The 20,077-nt window shown below is 30.7% G+C and overlaps 1 protein-coding gene across 3 annotated transcripts; it reads left to right on the forward strand.

The window, feature by feature from the left end:
* Nucleotides 1–634: 634 nt before the first annotated feature.
* Nucleotides 635–19,832, forward strand: LOC148281532 (uncharacterized). 3 transcript variants are annotated; one of them, XM_088226582.1, is made up of 11 exons: nucleotides 635–842; nucleotides 1,153–1,263; nucleotides 3,778–3,973; nucleotides 5,991–6,069; nucleotides 6,777–6,854; nucleotides 8,294–8,384; nucleotides 8,968–9,087; nucleotides 10,254–10,295; nucleotides 11,576–11,675; nucleotides 16,941–17,049; nucleotides 19,584–19,832. In XM_088226582.1, the coding sequence occupies exons 1-11, from the start codon at nucleotides 804–806 to the stop codon at nucleotides 19,633–19,635; spliced, it is 1,017 nt and encodes a 338-aa protein (XP_088082708.1). In that variant the 5' UTR covers nucleotides 635–803; the 3' UTR covers nucleotides 19,636–19,832. The 3 variants fall into 3 exon arrangements, with proteins under 3 accessions (XP_088082708.1, XP_088082709.1, XP_088082710.1); XM_088226583.1 differs by having other exon boundaries at nucleotides 650–842; nucleotides 1,153–1,258; XM_088226584.1 differs by lacking the exon at nucleotides 1,153–1,263 and having other exon boundaries at nucleotides 650–842.
* Nucleotides 19,833–20,077: the final 245 nt, after the last annotated feature.

Genomic DNA, 20,077 nt, shown 5'->3' on the forward strand with positions numbered 1-20,077 from the left:
GAGACAACACTATAACGTAGGCAAAAAGGTCCATAACCTTTTGCCAGAATCGTGGAAAGACGGGAGTGTTGTCAAGTTACGGAAGGTGTTGACCTCGCTCTTTCATGACATTGGTCGTAGGGAGTCAGAAAAGTTGATGCATGCCACGGATTGGAGAACCTTACTGGATGTCAAAAATAAAATATAAAAAATAAAGAATAATTTAAAAAATATATATTTATAGATGACAACCATGAAGTTTCGCATAAATAAATTGTCTATGTTTTTATGAATGTATGTATGTGTATGCGCATGGGTGTATGTACGTGTGTGTGTATGTACATGTGTATATATGTGTATATTTATATATACATGTGTGTATATGTGTATATGTGTGTATGTCTGTATGTATATGAATCAAAATGTGTATCCGAATAAGTGTATATTTTGTTTGTCTGTGCTCTATATTAATTTGTTAAGTATTATAATATATTAAAATGTAATTGCCTAGCTTGGAACGGGGTATGTACCCTTGTTAGCTGGGCAAAGTGAATATGGAATTGTATTTTGATAATAAGTGTGAATAAATAAATAAATAAATAAATAAAAATATTGTCTCTGGCTTTTGATTTCATTTGATGAGGTTGGCAAAAATGGACTTAAGCAAATTGAGTTTTGTCCATAGATTCAATGGATTCTGGATTCAATATAATGTTTTTGACAGATGTTTTTAGATGTGTTGTTCTGTTGATAATTTTTAATCAAATTTATTTTCTTTAAACATTTACTAATTAAAGAGTGGATTGATCGAGTGTTAAGATAAAATGACGACGCATTCCGAAATAGAGGATGAGCTGTCAAGAGTAAGTCACTGATTTTATGCGAAAGTTGCCCCGTTGAAAATTTTATTGACTACTTGTCTTGTTGATTCCGGAAAAGAAATAACTTTTTAAAAATTACATTTTCTTTCTTTACTTAAATTAAAACGTCATGTTTAACACTTGATAACAGCATTTATCGTAATAATAACAACATTAACAACATTAACAGCATATAATTAAAAATATTAGTTTTTTGTTTTTGAATACATTAAAGATAATAACCTAGTTTTTGTTGCAATTGTTTTTTGGAAATGACTGTAATTAAAATAAAAAGTTTTATTTTGGTCATCAGCCAGCATTGTTGCGGGAATTGGAAGATGCTCGCATTAGAGAGTGTCAAATGGAGAAGACAGTTCGTTGGTGGACAGCATGTACAGCCGGGTGGAGGCAGAAGTGGAGTAAGGTAGTTCCAGCACTTTTTAAAATTATTCATCGTTAACATCATCATACCCAAAATCGCACCCGATCGTGCATAGGAAAGTGGTACAACAAATATAGCGTATCTCGATTATTTGTTACGTGAAGGTACTGTCAGTCTTATATGCTTCAGGCGTCAAAAACAACCGAAACAACAAATATCCACCTTGCTAGGAATCGAACATGGGACTTTAAGCATGATAGGCGAACGCTCCAATTGTTTGATGAAGAATACCGTTTCATGTGTGAAATAGGACCAGCATCTTGAGTGATTGTTTTTGGCTCGATGATTACTTTCAATAAAAATTTAAAGTCAACAGTCTCTGTGCGGGAAATGTTTGGATATATCTGAAGTTCTAAAAGCAGTCATATCAATTGTTAATTTCATCAGATCCACGGCTGAATCACCGAGAATTTCGCAACTTTACTAAAGAGATTGGAGAAAATGAATAGCCATATCATACTGCTGAACGCTGGCCAAGTTGCGGAGAAGTCCTTCAGCGCTTCTTTGAACTTCGATCAGTGACCGAATTTTTTCAAATGAAAAGCATCGCCTTCTTTCCGAATCCCAAAATAGCGAATGGCTGTGGAAGTTAGTATTCTATGTCAATTTGACAAAACATACGAACAAACTGAATTTGAGATTGGAATGAGAAAACCAGCTTCTGCCTAATTTATACACTAATATCAAATCGTTCTGGCAGAAAATAATATTGTTTAAGTCACAATTACGTAAAAAATGCTTCACACATTAAAAAACATGTACAATATTCAGCCACATTACTGAGACTGAGTTTCTAGTGGATTTTCCAATCGGAGCTTTGAGTTGCTTTGAAGATAAATTTTGATGCTCGTTTCTCTGACTTTGATATTATTGCGAATGAAATTAAGATTTTTCAAAATCCTTTTGATACTGACATTGAGACCCTAGCCCCGGAACTTTAAATAAAAAATATCGATTTACGGTGCAGTGATATAATTAAGCACAAATATCGAAACACATCTTAATTGGAATTTTATAAGTCTTCCGCTGGCACAATTCGATAATTTGCATAAATTTGCTTGTGGCCTGTTTCTGTTTTTGGTACTACTTACTTGTGTGAGAAAACATTTTCCAAAATGAAGTACTCAAAGAAATATTTACAGATCTAAGTTAACCAATGAGCATCTTAAATATCTTTTAATAATTGGTGCAAGTAAAATTGGTTCACAACTACAAACTATTGTCAGTGGAAAATCACAATTACATAAATATCATTAGTGTTTTATATGTCATAATCACCAACCAACTAAACTTCCAAACAGTTCTATATTTTACTTCTTTATATTGTATTTTTTTTAAATTTATGTTGTTTATACACTCATCTTTTTATTTTTATACCAACTTTACTTCTTAACACTGATCCTATCTTTAATTTCTTTATTTTCTTTATCCCAATTTACAGTAACTTAATGTTCTTAAAATAAATATTTAAAAAATCTTTGATTATCGAGTCCATGAAAATAACATTTTTATATGCATAAATTGTATGTATTTATTTGATATGTAATATATTTTCTTTACTAACTTTGTATACTATGTGGAAATCTGTTATTAGTTCTGAGTACACTATATCTGTTTGTTTACTAAAAATATGTATGTAGAACTGTTGATTTCCCAAATAAAATAAAAAATATTGTATTTTTAAAATTTATGTTGTTTATATACTCATCTTCTTTTTTATACCAACTTTACTTCTAAACACTGTTCTATCTTTTATTGCTTTATATTGTATTAAAAAAAATTTATGTTGTTTATATACTCATGTTTTATATAACTTCCATGTATGTAAAAGCCTTATGGGCGTGAAAAAAAAAAAAGTTTGTGTTTATATGTTATAATATTTATATGAAATGTTAGATGCATTCATTTAAAGTATTTTTAAGTGACTGTGCTTAAGTTACATTTTCTGCGTATTATACTTTTCATTAATCTTTACCTAGCAAGTAAATAGAACCGAGTTACTTTTATTCTGTTTTTTATCCAACTTATCACAACATCAATAAGCCGTAAGCTGTCGCGGGCTTAATTGACGACACTGGTCATTAGCTGTTGCAGGCTGGATTGATAGCACTGGCGGGCCTGATTTGGCTCGCGAGCCGTGGTTTGGAGACTCCCGATCTAACAGACGATTGAGACATTGCAATAAAATAAATATAAAGCAATCAACCACTTATTTTTTCTGTAGACTGGTTTCAAAGCTACACAAGCCTCTTTATCAAGGTGTAATAAACTAATGAATTCTTTCTATTTCATTTTAACAGCTTTGAAACCGGTCAGTAGAAAGAAAGAAAAATAAGTGCTTAAAAACAAAATTCTTTTATATTTGTTAAAATGAATAACCACAATAGTGCTTCAAATATAAAAAAAGACATTGCATTTGGTGTGGTAATCCAGCCCCCCATTTTTCATCAGATGCGAGTGATGATTTTATATTTAGACTTGAATATTGCATTGCAGGTTCGACATGAAAGGGACTCTTATAAAAGACAGGTGACTTCAGTGAACAGTCAACTAAACAGCGTTCTGAACGAAATCCAACAAATTTTGAACAAACCAGTTACTGATGATAATGCTGCTGTTACATCTAAACTAGAAAATATTTTGCATAAATGTCGTCCTAAAGAATCACATTCGTCTCCCGATCCACCGTACGGTAAGATACTAATTTTATTTTATTCTTATTTCTTAAAGTTACATTTATTATTTATTTAGTTATGGACTCATTAGTTACAATAAAATACATTTTCTTTTTTTATATACAGGTATGATTAAAGTGAAATACAAATACTGGGCATTATACTCGGTATAAACCATTCACTAAACTCTTACCAACCCATATATCACCCTTTTACTATTTTATCATCTTTTACCCGCGTATACTACAGTAATACAGACAACATTTACAATAACAATATTATGTGGAAGCCTCTAATTGGACTTTATGATATGTATTTATGGTATAATTGATTCTTATAAATGTATAAATGTCTGTTGGCTTTCCAATGAAATAAAATAAAATAAAAATAAAATAAAAATATAGATTATGTAATTTCCATTTTACAGTAAAAAAATAACAACTGATTTCTCAATTATTATTAACTATGTTGTAGTTCTCTTATATGCTTTATTATGTTGTATTTATTTCATTCAAATTATAATATTTTGAGTTTGCTCAAATTTTTGTAGATAAGGACTGGATTCAACTCCCTGGAGAGCTGTTAATAATAACATATTACAACAGAGATGAAAATTTCTTTAGAGAAGGTCATATACATGTTGTTCTTTAAACCCTGTCACATCCTAAACCACAATGATCAGTATGGGCAAGAAGACATATTAGCATATTTAAAATATAATTAGAATGCAGATTTTAAAAAAAATATATAAAAAAAAAAAAACAAATGGTTGCTTACTCCTGCAGGGGAGAAGCGAGGGGGGCGTGGCCATGTGGTTGACAGTGTATAAAACTCCATCCTCCCCTCTCCTCACTTCTTCCTTGCAGAAGTAAGCAATCATTTGTTTTTTTTAATATTTTATTATTGTAAATTTTATTAGTTCTAAAAAATTATTTTAATGTGCCAATATGTCTTCTTGCTTATACTGACCATCGTGGTTTCGGATGTGACAGGGTTTAAAAAACACCCTGTAGAAGTCAAGGCATTGTAACAAGGCACTGTAACATTCACCATTCTGCCCATATTTAAACATCCATATTCCTTCAATTCTTTCATCTTTTGATGTTTGTGAAGTTAAAAAGCAGAAACCTTTATTTATGCGGGTGAGATTAATTTAATTGAATTATTTCACCTGCATACTAAACAACGCCTGAAAAAATTTTTTTTTTTCAATTTCTATACTTCTTCATGGACCAGGTGGATTTTATCAACAATATTTTGAGTTTGTCCAAATTTAAATAAAGATTCAGCTCTTTAACTTCACAAACATCAACAGAAGAATTGAAGGAATATAGGTGTTTAAATATGGGCAGAATGGTGAATGTTACACAGTGTGTAAAGTGGCCACTTAAACCAGCCAATGACAGGTCATAAGCCCTGTAGATGCCTAGACTTCTATATTACCTTCTCTAAAGTGTTCTTCATCTCTGTTGTAATATGTTCAAATTAAAATGTTTTTCTAATATAAACATAATCTTGTTTATTATTTTTTATTGTTTATTTTCAGCATCAACTTTATGGTCAAAATTTTTAACTAATGTTTGCACAGTATATTTGCACAGTATCCAGCAGTAATTTTTCTTTTTTAAAGCTTATATATTTAGAAAAAATATACCTAATATAATTTTTTTAAATATAAATAATGTTGATTTAATATATATCCATATAATTATTATTCTAAAAATTATTGATTGCATCTGTGGGCCCGTTTCACACCAATCCACTCCAGGGTGGGTGGATATTATTATTATTGAATTATTTCTTATAGAAATAAAAGATGAGTTATACTTAAATCCACAAAAAAGAATAACCAGTCATAATTTCACCGCTTTCAGAACATCTTCTAGACTGGTCTAGCTCAATAAAACTGGTTATTACAAGTTTACGAATTTAAGTAATGTATTACAATAAAGCTTCACCAAAAACATTCAGTAAAATAATTCACTGTTTTAAATACCATAATTTGCCAAGTAAAATTCATTTTATTAATTTTAGAAGGAAATAATAAACCACACGAAGAAGAAGAACTTAACATGGGTATGGCAGGAGACTTAACTGCCGCAGATCATAAATCGTAAGTTTATTCTAGCAATCATTACAATTTGAAAACAAAATAAAAATTGATCATCTATGAATGTAGTTCATTAGTTAGACATCTCCAAAGAGAAAATATAAAAAAATAAACGATTAGTACCTCAAGAAAGAATTAGTACCTCAAGACAAGATCCGGTCTATCTTAGTGATTTTTTAAATTTATAAAGACTTATACAAAAAAAAAACAGATCTTGTCTCGACTTTACAATACGACTCAATCGGGACATTGGTGCATGCAAGCCATAGTTTGTGCTGTGTTGATAAATTAAAATGAGAAAATGTTAAAAAAGGTCATAAAAAATGGATAGTGGAGCTGGGTAGAAGTAAAATGGATTTTCTCACTAGCACAAACCAATATTAAATCAACTGCTCCACAAATGTATAGTTTATGTTATGTTTTTGTTCTTTTATTGTGCGTTTTAAAATATAAATAATAAAGGTGTACGAAAATTAAATATAAGCTGTCTGAACATTTTGTTAATTATCTCCGTCTATGAAGTCTTCTTTATTTATTCTCACATGTAAAAATATTTTTAAAAAAAGTATATCGTCAAGTGTCCTCAGCACGGGTAACCTCAGTGAGGTCACATTATTTTTATTATTAATCTTTGTTTATACTACAAAAAAAAATAAAATATGAATAAATATTTATCATGTTTGGAGATTTTGATTGATATATTTTTGCAGTAAATCTCAACAATCATCCAAAGGTGAAATAAGTTATCCAGATGATGACCTTACTTGTAATAAAGATAACAGCAAAAGGTTTGTTTTTATCTCATAAGATTATACCTAATATCGTCGCCGTTTAGGCAAAAGTCACTTACTCTATAAATGGCAATTTTTAGTTATATGTGCCATTCAAAGCGTAAAATTATGTTCATTAAGAGGCAAACATAACTAAAGTACTTGGTTAGAAAAAAGTTGCACAAATTCAAGTATATTTTTTTTACCTGACTTTATATTATTATATGTATATTAAAACATTAAAAACAAAAAATTAACCATAACACTATAATGATTATAGTAATACCTCGTGTTTACGCTCCTCAATTTTACGTTTTCCTGCTTTTTACGCCGAAATGTTTAAGTCCCATTTTTTTCATACAATCTCATTCAAATATTCCCCAATTAACATTTGTTACATTTTTTATAACCCCGGTTTGAAAATTTTTCAAAACTCATTTGATCTGTCAAAAGAGCCGAGCCGCACGCTGCTACGTTTGTCCAAAATGGTAAATAAAATCAAGGTTAATAAAAAAATGTGTAATTCTACTAAATTGTCACATGTGATATTCTACTAAATTGTCACATGCAGTTGACACATGTTTAGGAAGAATAAAGTCTTTACATCAATAAATTACGATGCAGAAAGTTAAAAAATTTGGCAATAAAAATATTATTTGAAATTATACACATAATTTGGAAAGAAGATTGTGTAAACAGTTATCATAAAAGTGTGAAACAGTTTTGTCGCGATGTAAATGGCAGTTGAAATTCTGTGTTACCATACTAAAAAAAGTGATACCATATAAAAAAAATCCCAATATTTAAGGAAAAAATCATTGTATGCATTTTATGCTAATTAAAATGTTTATTTTCGTGTTTTTAAGATTAAGTACCCACATAAAATAATAAAATAAAAAAATCAATAAAAATAAAAGTTATGGTATTGATTGAAAAAATACAAAATATTTTTAATTGAATTATAGGTAAATACATATGAATAATCCCCAATTATGACCGTTTTTACAATTTTTCCGCAGTTTTTTATTTCCTCACTTTAGCGTTATCCTTAGTTGTAACCCCTTTTTTCGCTGCTTCCTTGAAAACCGTAAAACAGGGGTTTTACTGTGTATACATATAATATTTCCTTCCTTTTACTAACTCTTATTGCTTGCATTGTCCAGATTATAAACCAGCAAAGTTTCATTAAAAACCTTCCAGATATTTTTTAATGCATGAGAAGGAAAAGTTACCAATGGAATTTATTAAAAAGGCACGAATGAATTATGTTGTGTACATTAAACTTCCAAAATACAAAAATCTGATTTTTTCTTGGTTTCCTAGCTTTCAAATTGCGATTTCTTAAAATGATGTTTTTTAGGTTAGTGACTTTTGCTGAACAGTGACAATATCATCTAATATGATACTCAGTTTAAATTTATTCTGCAACTTATTTAGTATAACACTGCTGATTTCAGTTCGGATTCACAAGGATCTTCAAAAAAGGCACACAATTTGAGCGGCGAACATGAGAAAAATGAATCACTTCTAGAAATTATGTCAGATGAGGTTTGTTGTGAACTAATGAAGAAAAAAACATGTTTCTATTTGTTAAAATTTAAATACATATTATATTATTTATTTTGCTGTAGTCAGCTGATTTTTTCTAGACTTCAAGAGGTTCTTAGTGATATATTTCATTAACTTTATTAACTTTTAATTTTTTTTTGTTATCTAGTGCTAATAAGTGCATAATAAATTAAATTATTATTTAACTTGTAGACTTTTTTGTATTTTTCTTCCATTTTAAACAGTATTGTTTATTGTCCTACAATATTTTCAAAGCTGAAATAATTGTAATTAACTGTTGATGTAAGTATTGCAATTTCAGATTAGATATCTGAAGCACTTGATTTCTTTTTTCTAGCTCAGTTATTTATGATTCCCCGAATACAACTCTACAACTCTACAACTTCTATTTACTCAAATTTCACTTTTGGTTCCGTTATTTTACTTGTTGAAACAAAATTGTCATAATTTTTGTGAAATTTGGTTTATGGGCAGTGAGCTAATTTTAAAAAGTGACACGTCTTGCACTTTTTTATCAATCGGCTTTTAAATGTTAATTTCAATTATTACATTTTCATTTCAGCTGGAGAACATTGCATCAGAAAAAAAAAGATTCCAAAAGGATGTAGAATATTTAAAATCTAAAAAGATTGTCCTTAAACAAGAATTGCGGATTTCACAATTGGAGCTTGATACACTCAAGGTAACAATTTAATCTTTGATTTTGAAAAACAGTTTGAAAATTCATAAAATAAAACGAATATTCATAATTTTGCAGACACTATCAGACAGATCCTACTATTTTTAAAAATCAATTATCAATTTTTATATTTTTACAAGTATTATAAAATAATATTCCTATACGTATAGGGATTTTGAAGGAACATGAACTTTACAATTGTGTTTTTTAAGAACTGCATTAAATTTAGGAGTAACAGTGTGTACTCGTATCGTAAATATACTTGTACATATGCATTCATTCACATGTACATAATACGCAATTCTGCGCTATTTCTCTGTCGCCATCGGCTGATTGTGCAGGGGAGCCATATAATTATTTAACATACAATTTTAAGCGGTACAAGTTGTATTGTGTTGCTTTTTCCATTTTAGAGGCAATTTTCATAAAAGTAAAATTTAATTTTTTATCTACATAATAGTACATCTGAATTATCTTCTTCTACTGCAGCCTTATTCTCTCAACTGCTGGATAAAGGCCTCTTCCAAACGTCTCCATTCCTTCCTATCACCCGCTTTCATCATCCACGTTTTACCAGCAATAGAAGCAATGTCGTCGACCCATCTTTTCTGTGGCCTACTAACACTTCTTTTGTTTGCCCATCTGAATTATACATTAACCAATTTATTATTGAAATTAATAAATTTTTCTTAGCTTGTATCACTTCTCCCAACCTTCTGTAGACCATATAGAGTGGAACTGCAGACTTAACTCATTTTCTCAATTTTGGTAACATATACTTCTTTGCCCAAATGCCACAGAATTTGTGCGCAATCAACGTTAATTATAATTTTATTATGTTATTAAAATGTTATTATGTAAATAAAAACGTATACTATCTCAAAGGAGACAGTTTATTATTATTTTTTTGAGATAGGAATATGAAAGAATGTACATATTACAGGGCCCAACATATTCCATTGGCTGGCTTAACTGATTGCATTATAAACTGCCTTATATCCGCCATTCTGTTTGTTAAAACACGTTATGTTAATAAACATATTCATTTTATAAATTTTCGTGAAACCTTTTAATTCTAATCCGGAATCTGGTCAAAAATATAATACGTATTCATCAATAATTTTGCCAAACATAATAATATATTCGAATATATATTTTTTTTGTTTCAGGAACAACTCATTGCATTGAGGGATGCTTCAATACTGGCTGAGGTAAATTCTAAATTTTCTATATTTTTAATTCAAGTGTGATGAAAAAAAGTAATTTATATGATTTTTTAAATTAAATTATTAAGCTGAATTTTATCATTCTAAATTTACAAGTGGCTTCAATAAAAGGGACTTTTGGTGATTCACCACCCTCTAGAGTATCTTGCTCGATGAGCAAGGTACTTGTGTTTAAAGAGGGAGTATGTTTTACAGATTTTTTTTTAAAGTGCAATAAATTATACATGTCCTCATTTATCAAAAATTTAAAGAATTGTCACTATGTGGTGCTTTCATTTAACTTTTTTTTTTCTTCTTTTTAGTTAGGTTGGTATACTGCGTTGGTATTTCTACAAAATTTTAGCATCCCGTTTTGACATTTGTAAAATTTATGTTATGGTTAGGGCAGGGCCTTCATGGTTCAAACGTTTTGATTATCTTTGATTTTTTTCAAATTTAAAAAATTAAATAATGTTTGAGAATATCAGTGACCTAAACTTACTGTCACACCACCTAACCAAAAAATTCGAATCATACAAACGAGTCGTGCCAATTTTGCAAATTAACATTTCATAAACTGTTTTCACAAAGTTAATGTCGAAGTTAAGTACTAACTTTATGATAATACGATTATACAAATATTTAAATTACGAGTTTTCTAAAATGTTTTAAAATTTTTAAATTGAATACACCCAAAGGATGCATTAGTGCATTATTTCTTTATCTTAGTAGTCAATTATAAATCATCACAAGTGTTGCATCATAGTTTTATCTCGTGGTCATCATGTGGTGTCATAATTTTTTGATGTAACAAATCTAATGCGGATTTTAAAAACATTAAAAATTTATAGTGCTTTCAAAATAATAACAGAAAAAAAAACTTTAAATATTTAAAAAATCTAAGTAAATATTTTGATTATTTCCGAATGTTTGTAGACAAGGCTGGATACGACCCCCCTTAGGGAGTTATCAAGCTCTTTTACTTATTAAAAGCCAACAGATGGAATAGTTGAGGATAAATGGATGTTCAAGCATAGTGAATGATAACTTAAACCAGCTAATGACAAATTATACGTCCTGTAACTTCTTATGCTTATTTTCCCCATCTTAAAAATGTTTTCCATCTCTGTTGCAATGTTTTCTTATCGTAATTTGTAAATTGTCCAACAGCATTTTGAATATCCATCAGTAATCTTACTTCTTTGTTAGTGCTTTTAATGTTTGCATTAGTATACAAAAGTATTCGTATAAAAAATGTACAATACAATCTAACTAATTATTTTTAGGCATCTGGGCCGGATCTAGAGAAGGACAGACTTCTGATTGAGAACTCAACTCTTCGTTCACAAATAAGAGATTTATGTTATGAGATTTGTATTGCCCAAGGTAAATTTTGCTTAATTTTTTTATACCGTTGTATAACAGAATTTTATACTTTCGCCAGCGCCATGTCTATATTAATGATTTAAATGTATTTTTATTTTGACCTTTTACAAAATGCCAACTTCGTATTTTAGTTACTAATGGTAATTTGGACAAATACGTACATTGTTTTCATGAATTACTCTGTTTTTTGTTTTGTTATTAGTATATCCTTGAACATTTGAAAGAAAATGAAACTGAAGTGGATGCTGATGATCTGGATGACCAAATCTTGAGAGAAGAATTTGTTTTGGAAGAATTTGTTTAAAAAATGTTAAAGATAGAGAAGCACCAGGAGTTGATGAAGTACCGTCTGAGCTTTTTAAATCACCAGGAAAAGGAGTCACAGATGCTCTGTTTAAAATGGTCTAAATGATATATAAGATGGGAATGATACCCGAGGTAAAATCTAAATAGGTCTAATTATTGCACTAGCCGGCACGACGAAATGCGAATAGCACACAGAACTCTCAGCCTAATATCTCATGCCTACAAAATACTGACTAGTATTATTTTGAAGAGAATAGAACTAAAAGAGGAGTATATTCTTACTAAGGACGAGTATGGATTTAGAAAAGAGTAATAACCAGAGAAGCAAGACTGTCATTGAGCATAATTATAGAAAAGTGAATTAAAAGAAACCAAAACCCATCTTTAGACATAAAAAAAGCCATGCGAAGGAGTTTGTCTACCTTGGGAATAATATCACCTGAGATAGTCAGTCGAAGAGTGGGTTGATAACGTTATATTGTACACCAGGCAGGACTTGTATTTAATGGCTAATCTATTTATTTGTAATCAAGACTACGCAAACTGCCTAGCGAGACTTATGTGTGGAGTGTCTTAATATGGCTGTGAGACATGGTGCCTAACCGAAAGAGACTAGAGATTTTTGGGATGTGGTCCTGTGGAATTTCGAATTAATGAATGACCGCATTTATAATGAAGTTCTTAGTAAAATCAATGGTGGAAGGCACCCGTCGACCACCTTCAAAAGACATGCTAGATGGCTTGGACACATAGTTCGCAGTAGAGGCAATAGAGGGGATGTCTGAGGTTATAAACTACAGGGGGCGCCCTTGTCGAGAATACCTTTATGCAAGGATATGAGCTGCAGTGAAGAAGCTCATGTGAAGAGCTAAAGAGAGCCGCACAGGATAGACCGGGGTGGCAAAAGAGATGCAAAGATTTGCTTCAAACCTATATATATATTAGAGGATTAAAAGCAGAGAGAGAGCATATAAGTGTTTCAATCATATCAACTAAAAGAAGTATTTAACACATTACATTTGGAAGTTAAAACAATGATAGTTTTTTCAATTTTGTCTAAATAGAAAGTTATTATTTTATTTACATTGTCTCAACTATCAAGGGGTAATCTGCCATAAAGCTTTTAAGTAATAACTAACAAAAAAATATTTTGCTCATTTTTTGTTTGCGAAAAAATATATTTTATGCGTTTCAAATAATGTGTGCGAATTATATTACTTAAGCTTATTTCTAAATTTGCGAATTGTTCTCATAATCTACAGTCAATTATAGAAAAATACATAACCTATTCATCTTACCTTTATGGTGCATAGAGCGCTGCACTACTGTAGCATATTATCTTGATCATTTGTTACACGAAGGCAGTCTAAACTTGAGATTTTAGTTCTAGGCACCTAAAGCGCAAGATTTGCATACTTTATAAACCTGTTTTTATAAAACATATCTTTTATGTTCTTTATGTAATTTTGTATTCAAGGTAAAGGTTTAAAAGTTATGTTTCCACCTAATAATGTCAAGGGTAGCCCATTGCACCACTAATAAAGATGTCATAATTTGTTCATACAACACTCTATTTACTTTTGACACATTTTTTTATTACAATATCATTAAGACTAAATTAATATTTTGTAATAATTAATGTGAAATAAATTGTGATAATTACATTTTATTATGAAATCTGTAACCGAAATATGCTTATTTATGTCATTTTTATGAATAAAGTTATTCTCATTCAGTTTTAATGTAAAAAAAATCATTTCAAAGACAAACCGGCGAATCACCGGCTTTGTGAGTCAGTGACAAATTGACCATGGCAGGCGATTCGCCGGCTTTGTGTTGCAATGGGTTAGTGGGTTATTATTTTGGTGTAAAGAATGCATTAAATTGAGAGTTTAATTATAATATAAACAGATAATAATTAATATTTATAATGTTTATTCCAGTAAAATGGCTAAATAGTACAGAGCCAATTCTACCATATAATACAAAAACATATTTCATTTTGATATAACAATGTAGAGATAACTTGCATAATATGTATGTACAATATATGAATATATTTTTTTAAAGATAAAAACTTCCTAAAAAATTCAAACTAAAATCCAAAACAAAAATGAATAAAAATAATCAACTTGTAAGGAAAGAAAAAAAAGAATATTAATTGAATGAATTTTTGCATTAAAAAAATTAAAATAAATAAATAAAATAACTTCTCTCATATTATCCTCATGACGGTCTCAGCATTTGCAGCCATCGCTTCAACAAGGATGAATAGATCCACCCTGAAGTGGCTTGGAGAAGCGTGTTGCTGGAGCATTTCAGGTGTTCCCATAGGCTCTTTGGCGAAGTAGGACGATGAAGGTGCTTACCCTTCCAGCTGTAAACATTTTGGAGGCACCGCATTACCTAGGCAGTCAAAATAATTACCTATATGCATTGTTATACGTGACTAATAATTTATTCCATGCTGATTGCAAATATAATTGTTCCATAGTAAAAATGTTTTTTTGTTGTTTTTATTTATATAATGTAATTTTGATTTTGAATTTTTTTTAAAAGCAATAATGATTTGGTTTTGTAGAGCTATGTATATGCCTATCAATTTGTATTAAAATGCAATTTTTAAAAAAACATGGCCAAAAAACATTTTTCACATTCTCTCAAAGCAAACATGAGAACTTTTAGCCTGTGACAGAATAATACAAATCGCTAGTGATACCGCAATACCATATAAGCTGTTTTTTTTGTCGCAGTCAATTCATTACATCTATTCGTTGACTTACGACCTATGCGACTTACGACTCTTGGACTTTACGACCACAATCCGCGATCAGTTGTCCGCCTGCGCTGAATACAAAAAATCGAGATTTCTAAGTAAGGTAATGATTATTCCACCACAGACCAACCCAAAATAATATTTTTAAAAACATAGAGAAACCCGATAAATGACAGTGACATGCTATTTCATTTTTGTCGTATAATAATATTATCACTCTGCGTAAGTAATTGTATATGGAAGGAAATTATTGCATGATCTGACTTACGACCTATTAGCTGTATAGGGAATAAGAGCCGGTACTTATTGCTATTTTTACTCAATAAAATGATAGTTTTTCTTAACATATTACAACAGAGATGAAGAACATTTCAGAGGAGGGAATATAGAAGTTTAGACATCTACAGAGCTTTTGACCTGTCATTTTCACTGATTTTTTTTAAGGCGTTGCCTAGTATGTAGGTGAAATAATTCAATCAGGTGAATCTCACCCGCATCAATAAAGGTTTCAGCTCTTTAACTTCACGAACATCAACAGATGAAAGAATATAGATTTTCAAATTTAGGCAGAATTGTAAATGTTACACGGTGTGTAAAGTGACCACTAAAACCGGGTCGTGGTAGTATTGTGGACTCACGAGCCAAAGGTCCGAGGTTCAAATCCCACTCTACCACAACTCGATTTCCATTTTTCCAGCACAAATTATTTACGACTTTTATAAAATGGTCTAAAAAATTTTAATATTTGAGTAAATAATAAGAACTCAAGTATTTATCTTTTCTTAAAAAAAAAAAAACAGCAAATTACAGGTCATAAGCCCTGTAGATGCCTAGACTTCTATTTTTCCTTCTCTAAAATGTTCTTCATCTCTGTTGTAATATGTCAATGTTAACAGCTCCCTAGGGGATTGAGTATGGTCCTCATCTACAAAAATTGGGACAAACTAGCGGTACTTTTGGTTGATTAAAATAATAAGTAATATTATATTAACAAAACACTTTTGAGACTAGGTAGGGGATTTACATTTTGAACCGGTGGGAAAAGTTGAATATGGAAATCTAGGTGTTCACAGGCCTTTCGACCTGTTATTGTCAATAGACAAATACTCAATAGATTCAAAATATTCTTTCCAATATACTCGTACATACAAAATGATACGTCAATCCTCAAACCACTCTCATACACACGTTTGTCTAATAATAATGTAAAAAATAAATAAAACTGAGCGGGAATTTCATGCTCATTATAAAACGAAATAATACAGACTAAAATGTTCTTTCCCCCCTCTGGCAACTACACGTGGACCTGACCATCTTCTAGGAATTTAGCAAACATGTGTTTGCACCTGTGCGACAGTGATTACCCAAAATCTACGAAACCTACCCTTCGGATATTTTTATCTGTTATGTTCTTAGAGTATATATACTCTAAGGTTATGTTATCCATAGTGTTGAAGGGCTTAATCTGTTTAGTTTTTTATTGTTTACTGTTTAGCATGAACACTTTACAAATTTACTATTATGCTCAATGTTTGTTTTTGTAAATTTATTGATAATTTTAAGTTGCCAGAATTTCACTCGTCCATGCGCTTAGTAGCTGCAAGACTTGTTGTAATCTAACTTCTATTTTTATAAATTTGTTTTTTATTAATTTTTTTTTAAATATCACTAAATCTATAAACTTTATTGTCAAATAAAAAATGTAAATAGGGGCTAGATTTCTTATTGTCGATGCGCTTTGTAGCTGCAAGACGTGCTGTAATCTAGCTCCTGTATATCATAATTGGAGACGAGGAACAAGAATCCCAACCGTCCATGCGCTCTGTAGCTGCAAGACGAGGTGTGATATTTATTTATTGTGCAGCGCCCTTGAGGTGATTTTCACAAAAACGGCGCTATATAAATTATCCAAATATATATATCGGCCGTTTTAGGTGATTATTTTACACGATGACTCTTTGTTTACATTTATTTAACTGACTGTAAAAATAAAATAATAATAATAGGGTAGGTAGTAGGCACTTATGGAGTGCACGCCTCTAATCTTAGGCAGTACATTATTTGCGCTATTCAATCTTAAAATCTGTGATTAATTCATTTAATAACACTGTGCGAGATTAGTATTCTTTCTTATGATATTTTTGGTATGTTATGCTAAGCAAATGTCTCTTTCTTTATTTCAGAAGAGATAGATAAAGTATCTGAGCAGATAATTCAGCTGAAAGAAAAAAATGAAGAGTTCTTGGAGCACAAGATGACGTGTGTAAAAGAAATCGAAAGATTGAATTTGAGGTAATATATCTGTCTTTATATACACAATTCTTCTGTATGTCACTGAACTCTTCCTTAACGGGTGGATCGATTTTGATGAAATTTTTTGTGTGTTTGAGTGGATCCCTGGATGGTTTAGATTCACAATTGGACCCGGTAGGTGGCGCTAAAAAATCGTTTGCTGAACCAGCTAATAGCAGGCAAGCCAACGTTTGGGCAGGACAATGTCTGTTGGGTCCACTAGTTTTATATATATATATGTTTTAATTTATAAGGTGTTAGCACGAGTTGTGTCCGTTTTTATCCAAATTTGAAAATGAGCTCCAAAATTAAATAAAATGGTTAAGGCATTTTAGTCATTTACCTAATTCGAAAGAAAATTTTCTGCTCTACAAGATATTGTGTTTGCTTTTACGTTACTTATTTTATTTGATTACAAGCCTTAAAAATGGAATGTCAAGTAGACGAATGTGGGCATTTTCGACACCCCTTCTATTCCCGTACATCGAGAGTTTAAAGCTACAAAAGCTGTTCGCGATATTTGCGCAATATACGGTGAAGATGCTATGAATTATTGACTAATTTGCTGTAAAATGATGAGGAAGAATACATGATTAACTAATTTGTTGCAATTTTCTTTGTTGTGTCCTCTTGTTCTCTCCATTTGGAAAAATGTATACAACTTATGGTAATACCCAATATTTTTTTGACATTTTCTTCCGTGTCCGGGCAGATGAATAATACAGTTCTGCGTGTGAAATAGAACCAGAATCCTGGACGGTTGTTTTTGACTTGATTGCTACTCTTAAGGTAAAAATGTTGAACAAGGAAACCAAGCAGGGATAAGTTCTTCTCTTAGTGTAGTGGTTGGCGCATTCGTTTACCATACTTGAGGTCTCGGGTTTGATTCCTGGGAAGGTCAATATGAAATATAGATTCCAAAGGTGGTTTTACACTGCAATTTTTAATTGTTCCTGGGCGGGCACCCAGAGCCTGAAACTGGTCACCTTACCTTGCAACAGATGATCAGTATGCCCTGTGATTGGTCTACGAATTAATGCAGCACTATGTGGCAGTGGCGAGCCGTGATTCATTTTATAGGTAATCTATTTAAAATGTTCATTAATTTGTACTACATATAAGTACTTACATAACATGTAAGTAATGTTATTATAAATTACTACTTTTTCTGTGGTTCTGTGAAAATCAACTCAAACAACAATTATTACTAACCACGCGATATACGTAGCTTTTATCAACACTATTTTATTAGAATACTAAACTAGTACAAAAGTTTATTAACACATACCACAATGACATTCAACAGATATTTTCATTATGATCTGTCATTGACAGTACTGTCAAGACTTGAGCACTGGCCGATTTCTTTTAAAATGAATAATGCCTAAAACGGCCACTGCGAACGCCACCTGTCCTATGTGATACATAATATGTCAACGGTATCCCATCAAAGAAAAATAGTCCTTCGGAAATAATGTTCGAAATACTAGTTTCCAAATAGAGAATCTTCTAAAAATATTTGTAATCTGCAAGTTTGTTTTAGTACTAAAAAAGCCGACTTGGGTTAAAGACGAAAAATACAGTGTACTTTTTTGTATGGAAGAATAAGCTGAGGTAATCGGTTAGTTTTATCGTTCAGTGAGAATGGACTGGGCGCTGGCGCTGGGCGCACTTCATAGATATTTTTTTGTAGAAAGATATAAACGGTGATTTATAATAAATAACAATTACTTTATATATTTTCCCATAAACATGGTTACTATAAATGATTATAATTTAAAGTCAAATATAATGGTAAGCTGTGCATAATCGCTTACTTTGACGATTCGCCCCTGCTATGTGGACCACCCGGTGCGGATGAGGTCGAGATGATGATTTGGAATACAGACTGTTTGTAAGAAGTAGTGACATTAATGAAATATTTAAATAAATTTTAGGATACCGTATGCATACATAATTTGCTCGGAAAATGCAAATGGCACTACTTAAATAAAAAAATGCTCAAAAAGCTATGTGCTAAAAAAAGTGCTTAATGTTTCCCGTGGCGTGGGTTATCCCAGTGTGGGATCATTATTCTTAATAGATATTTTTAAAAGCATTAATAAATGAAAAATAAATAATTAATCAAATAATACTGCATTAATTATGTTTTATTTTATTTATTTATTTATTAACAGACATTGTCCATGTTTACATTTTATAGGGTTTAAATATTACAATAAAATAATAGTTTAAAACATTTTAAAAAAAAGAAAAGAAGCATTGACAAACATAAGTGACATCAAGACAAGATCTGGACTATTTATTTAGTGCTCGTTTAAATCATTGTAAACTTAAACCAAAAAAGTTCAGATCTTGTCTTGAGTTAACAATACGATAAAGACAGGCCATTGGAGAATTAAGGCCATAGTTTGTTCTATGCTGATCGATGAACAGTACTTCATTGTTTCTGAACCTACGAGTCGGAATATTGATTTTTACTTTTCCCAATAATGATGGAACATCGATTATACCATTATGTTTATTTTTTTCAGATTGCAGCTAGGCGGATTTTACAATGAGCCTATAAACAGCGAAAGAATATAATTGTGTATCATTTTACGATTTACAAAACATATACAATATACTTTGAGACTTGTTTAATGCTGGTTTAACCCCATGGAGCCAACCATTAACCTCAATTTATAAAACGTTTTGTGGTCAATAATTTATATACTAATTTCAAAGTAGTTCAGGGATATTTTGTAAACTTGCTTACACAGCTGAGGTAAAAAAAAAAAAAACATAACCTACAATTTTTTTGTCAGGAAATTGCGTGGGATTTGTTGTACATTACATGCAAACTAGGCTGGGATTAAAAGGGTTATCTGAAAGGTAAGTCTCATATTATAAAAGTTTTTGATAAACATTGGATTATATTGGTTCCTGATTTAAAAGATTGCACTAATTTTTACATGGTTGAATACATTAAATGATAAAATTTTCTGTAATTATGGTTTGATTTTGATGCAATTCAAATTTATAATTG

Source organism: Micrasema longulum, unplaced genomic scaffold, assembly GCF_059751315.1.
Source record: "Micrasema longulum isolate JH-2025_06_02 unplaced genomic scaffold, ASM5975131v1 h1tg000443l, whole genome shotgun sequence".
NCBI lineage: Eukaryota > Metazoa > Arthropoda > Insecta > Trichoptera > Brachycentridae > Micrasema > Micrasema longulum.

What these genes read in the sequence shown, in the direction of transcription:
- LOC148281532 (XM_088226582.1), top strand. Translation starts at nt 804, where the DNA reads ATGACGACGCATTCCGAAATAGAGGATGAGCTGTCAAGA. An exon ending in GTCTCCCGATCCACCGTACG is followed by an intron (nt 3,974 to 5,990) that starts GTAAGATACTAA and finishes TATTAATTTTAG; the next exon opens with AAGGAAATAATAAACCACAC. An exon ending in ATCGAAAGATTGAATTTGAG is followed by an intron (nt 17,050 to 19,583) that starts GTAATATATCTG and finishes TATTTTTTTCAG; the next exon opens with ATTGCAGCTAGGCGGATTTT.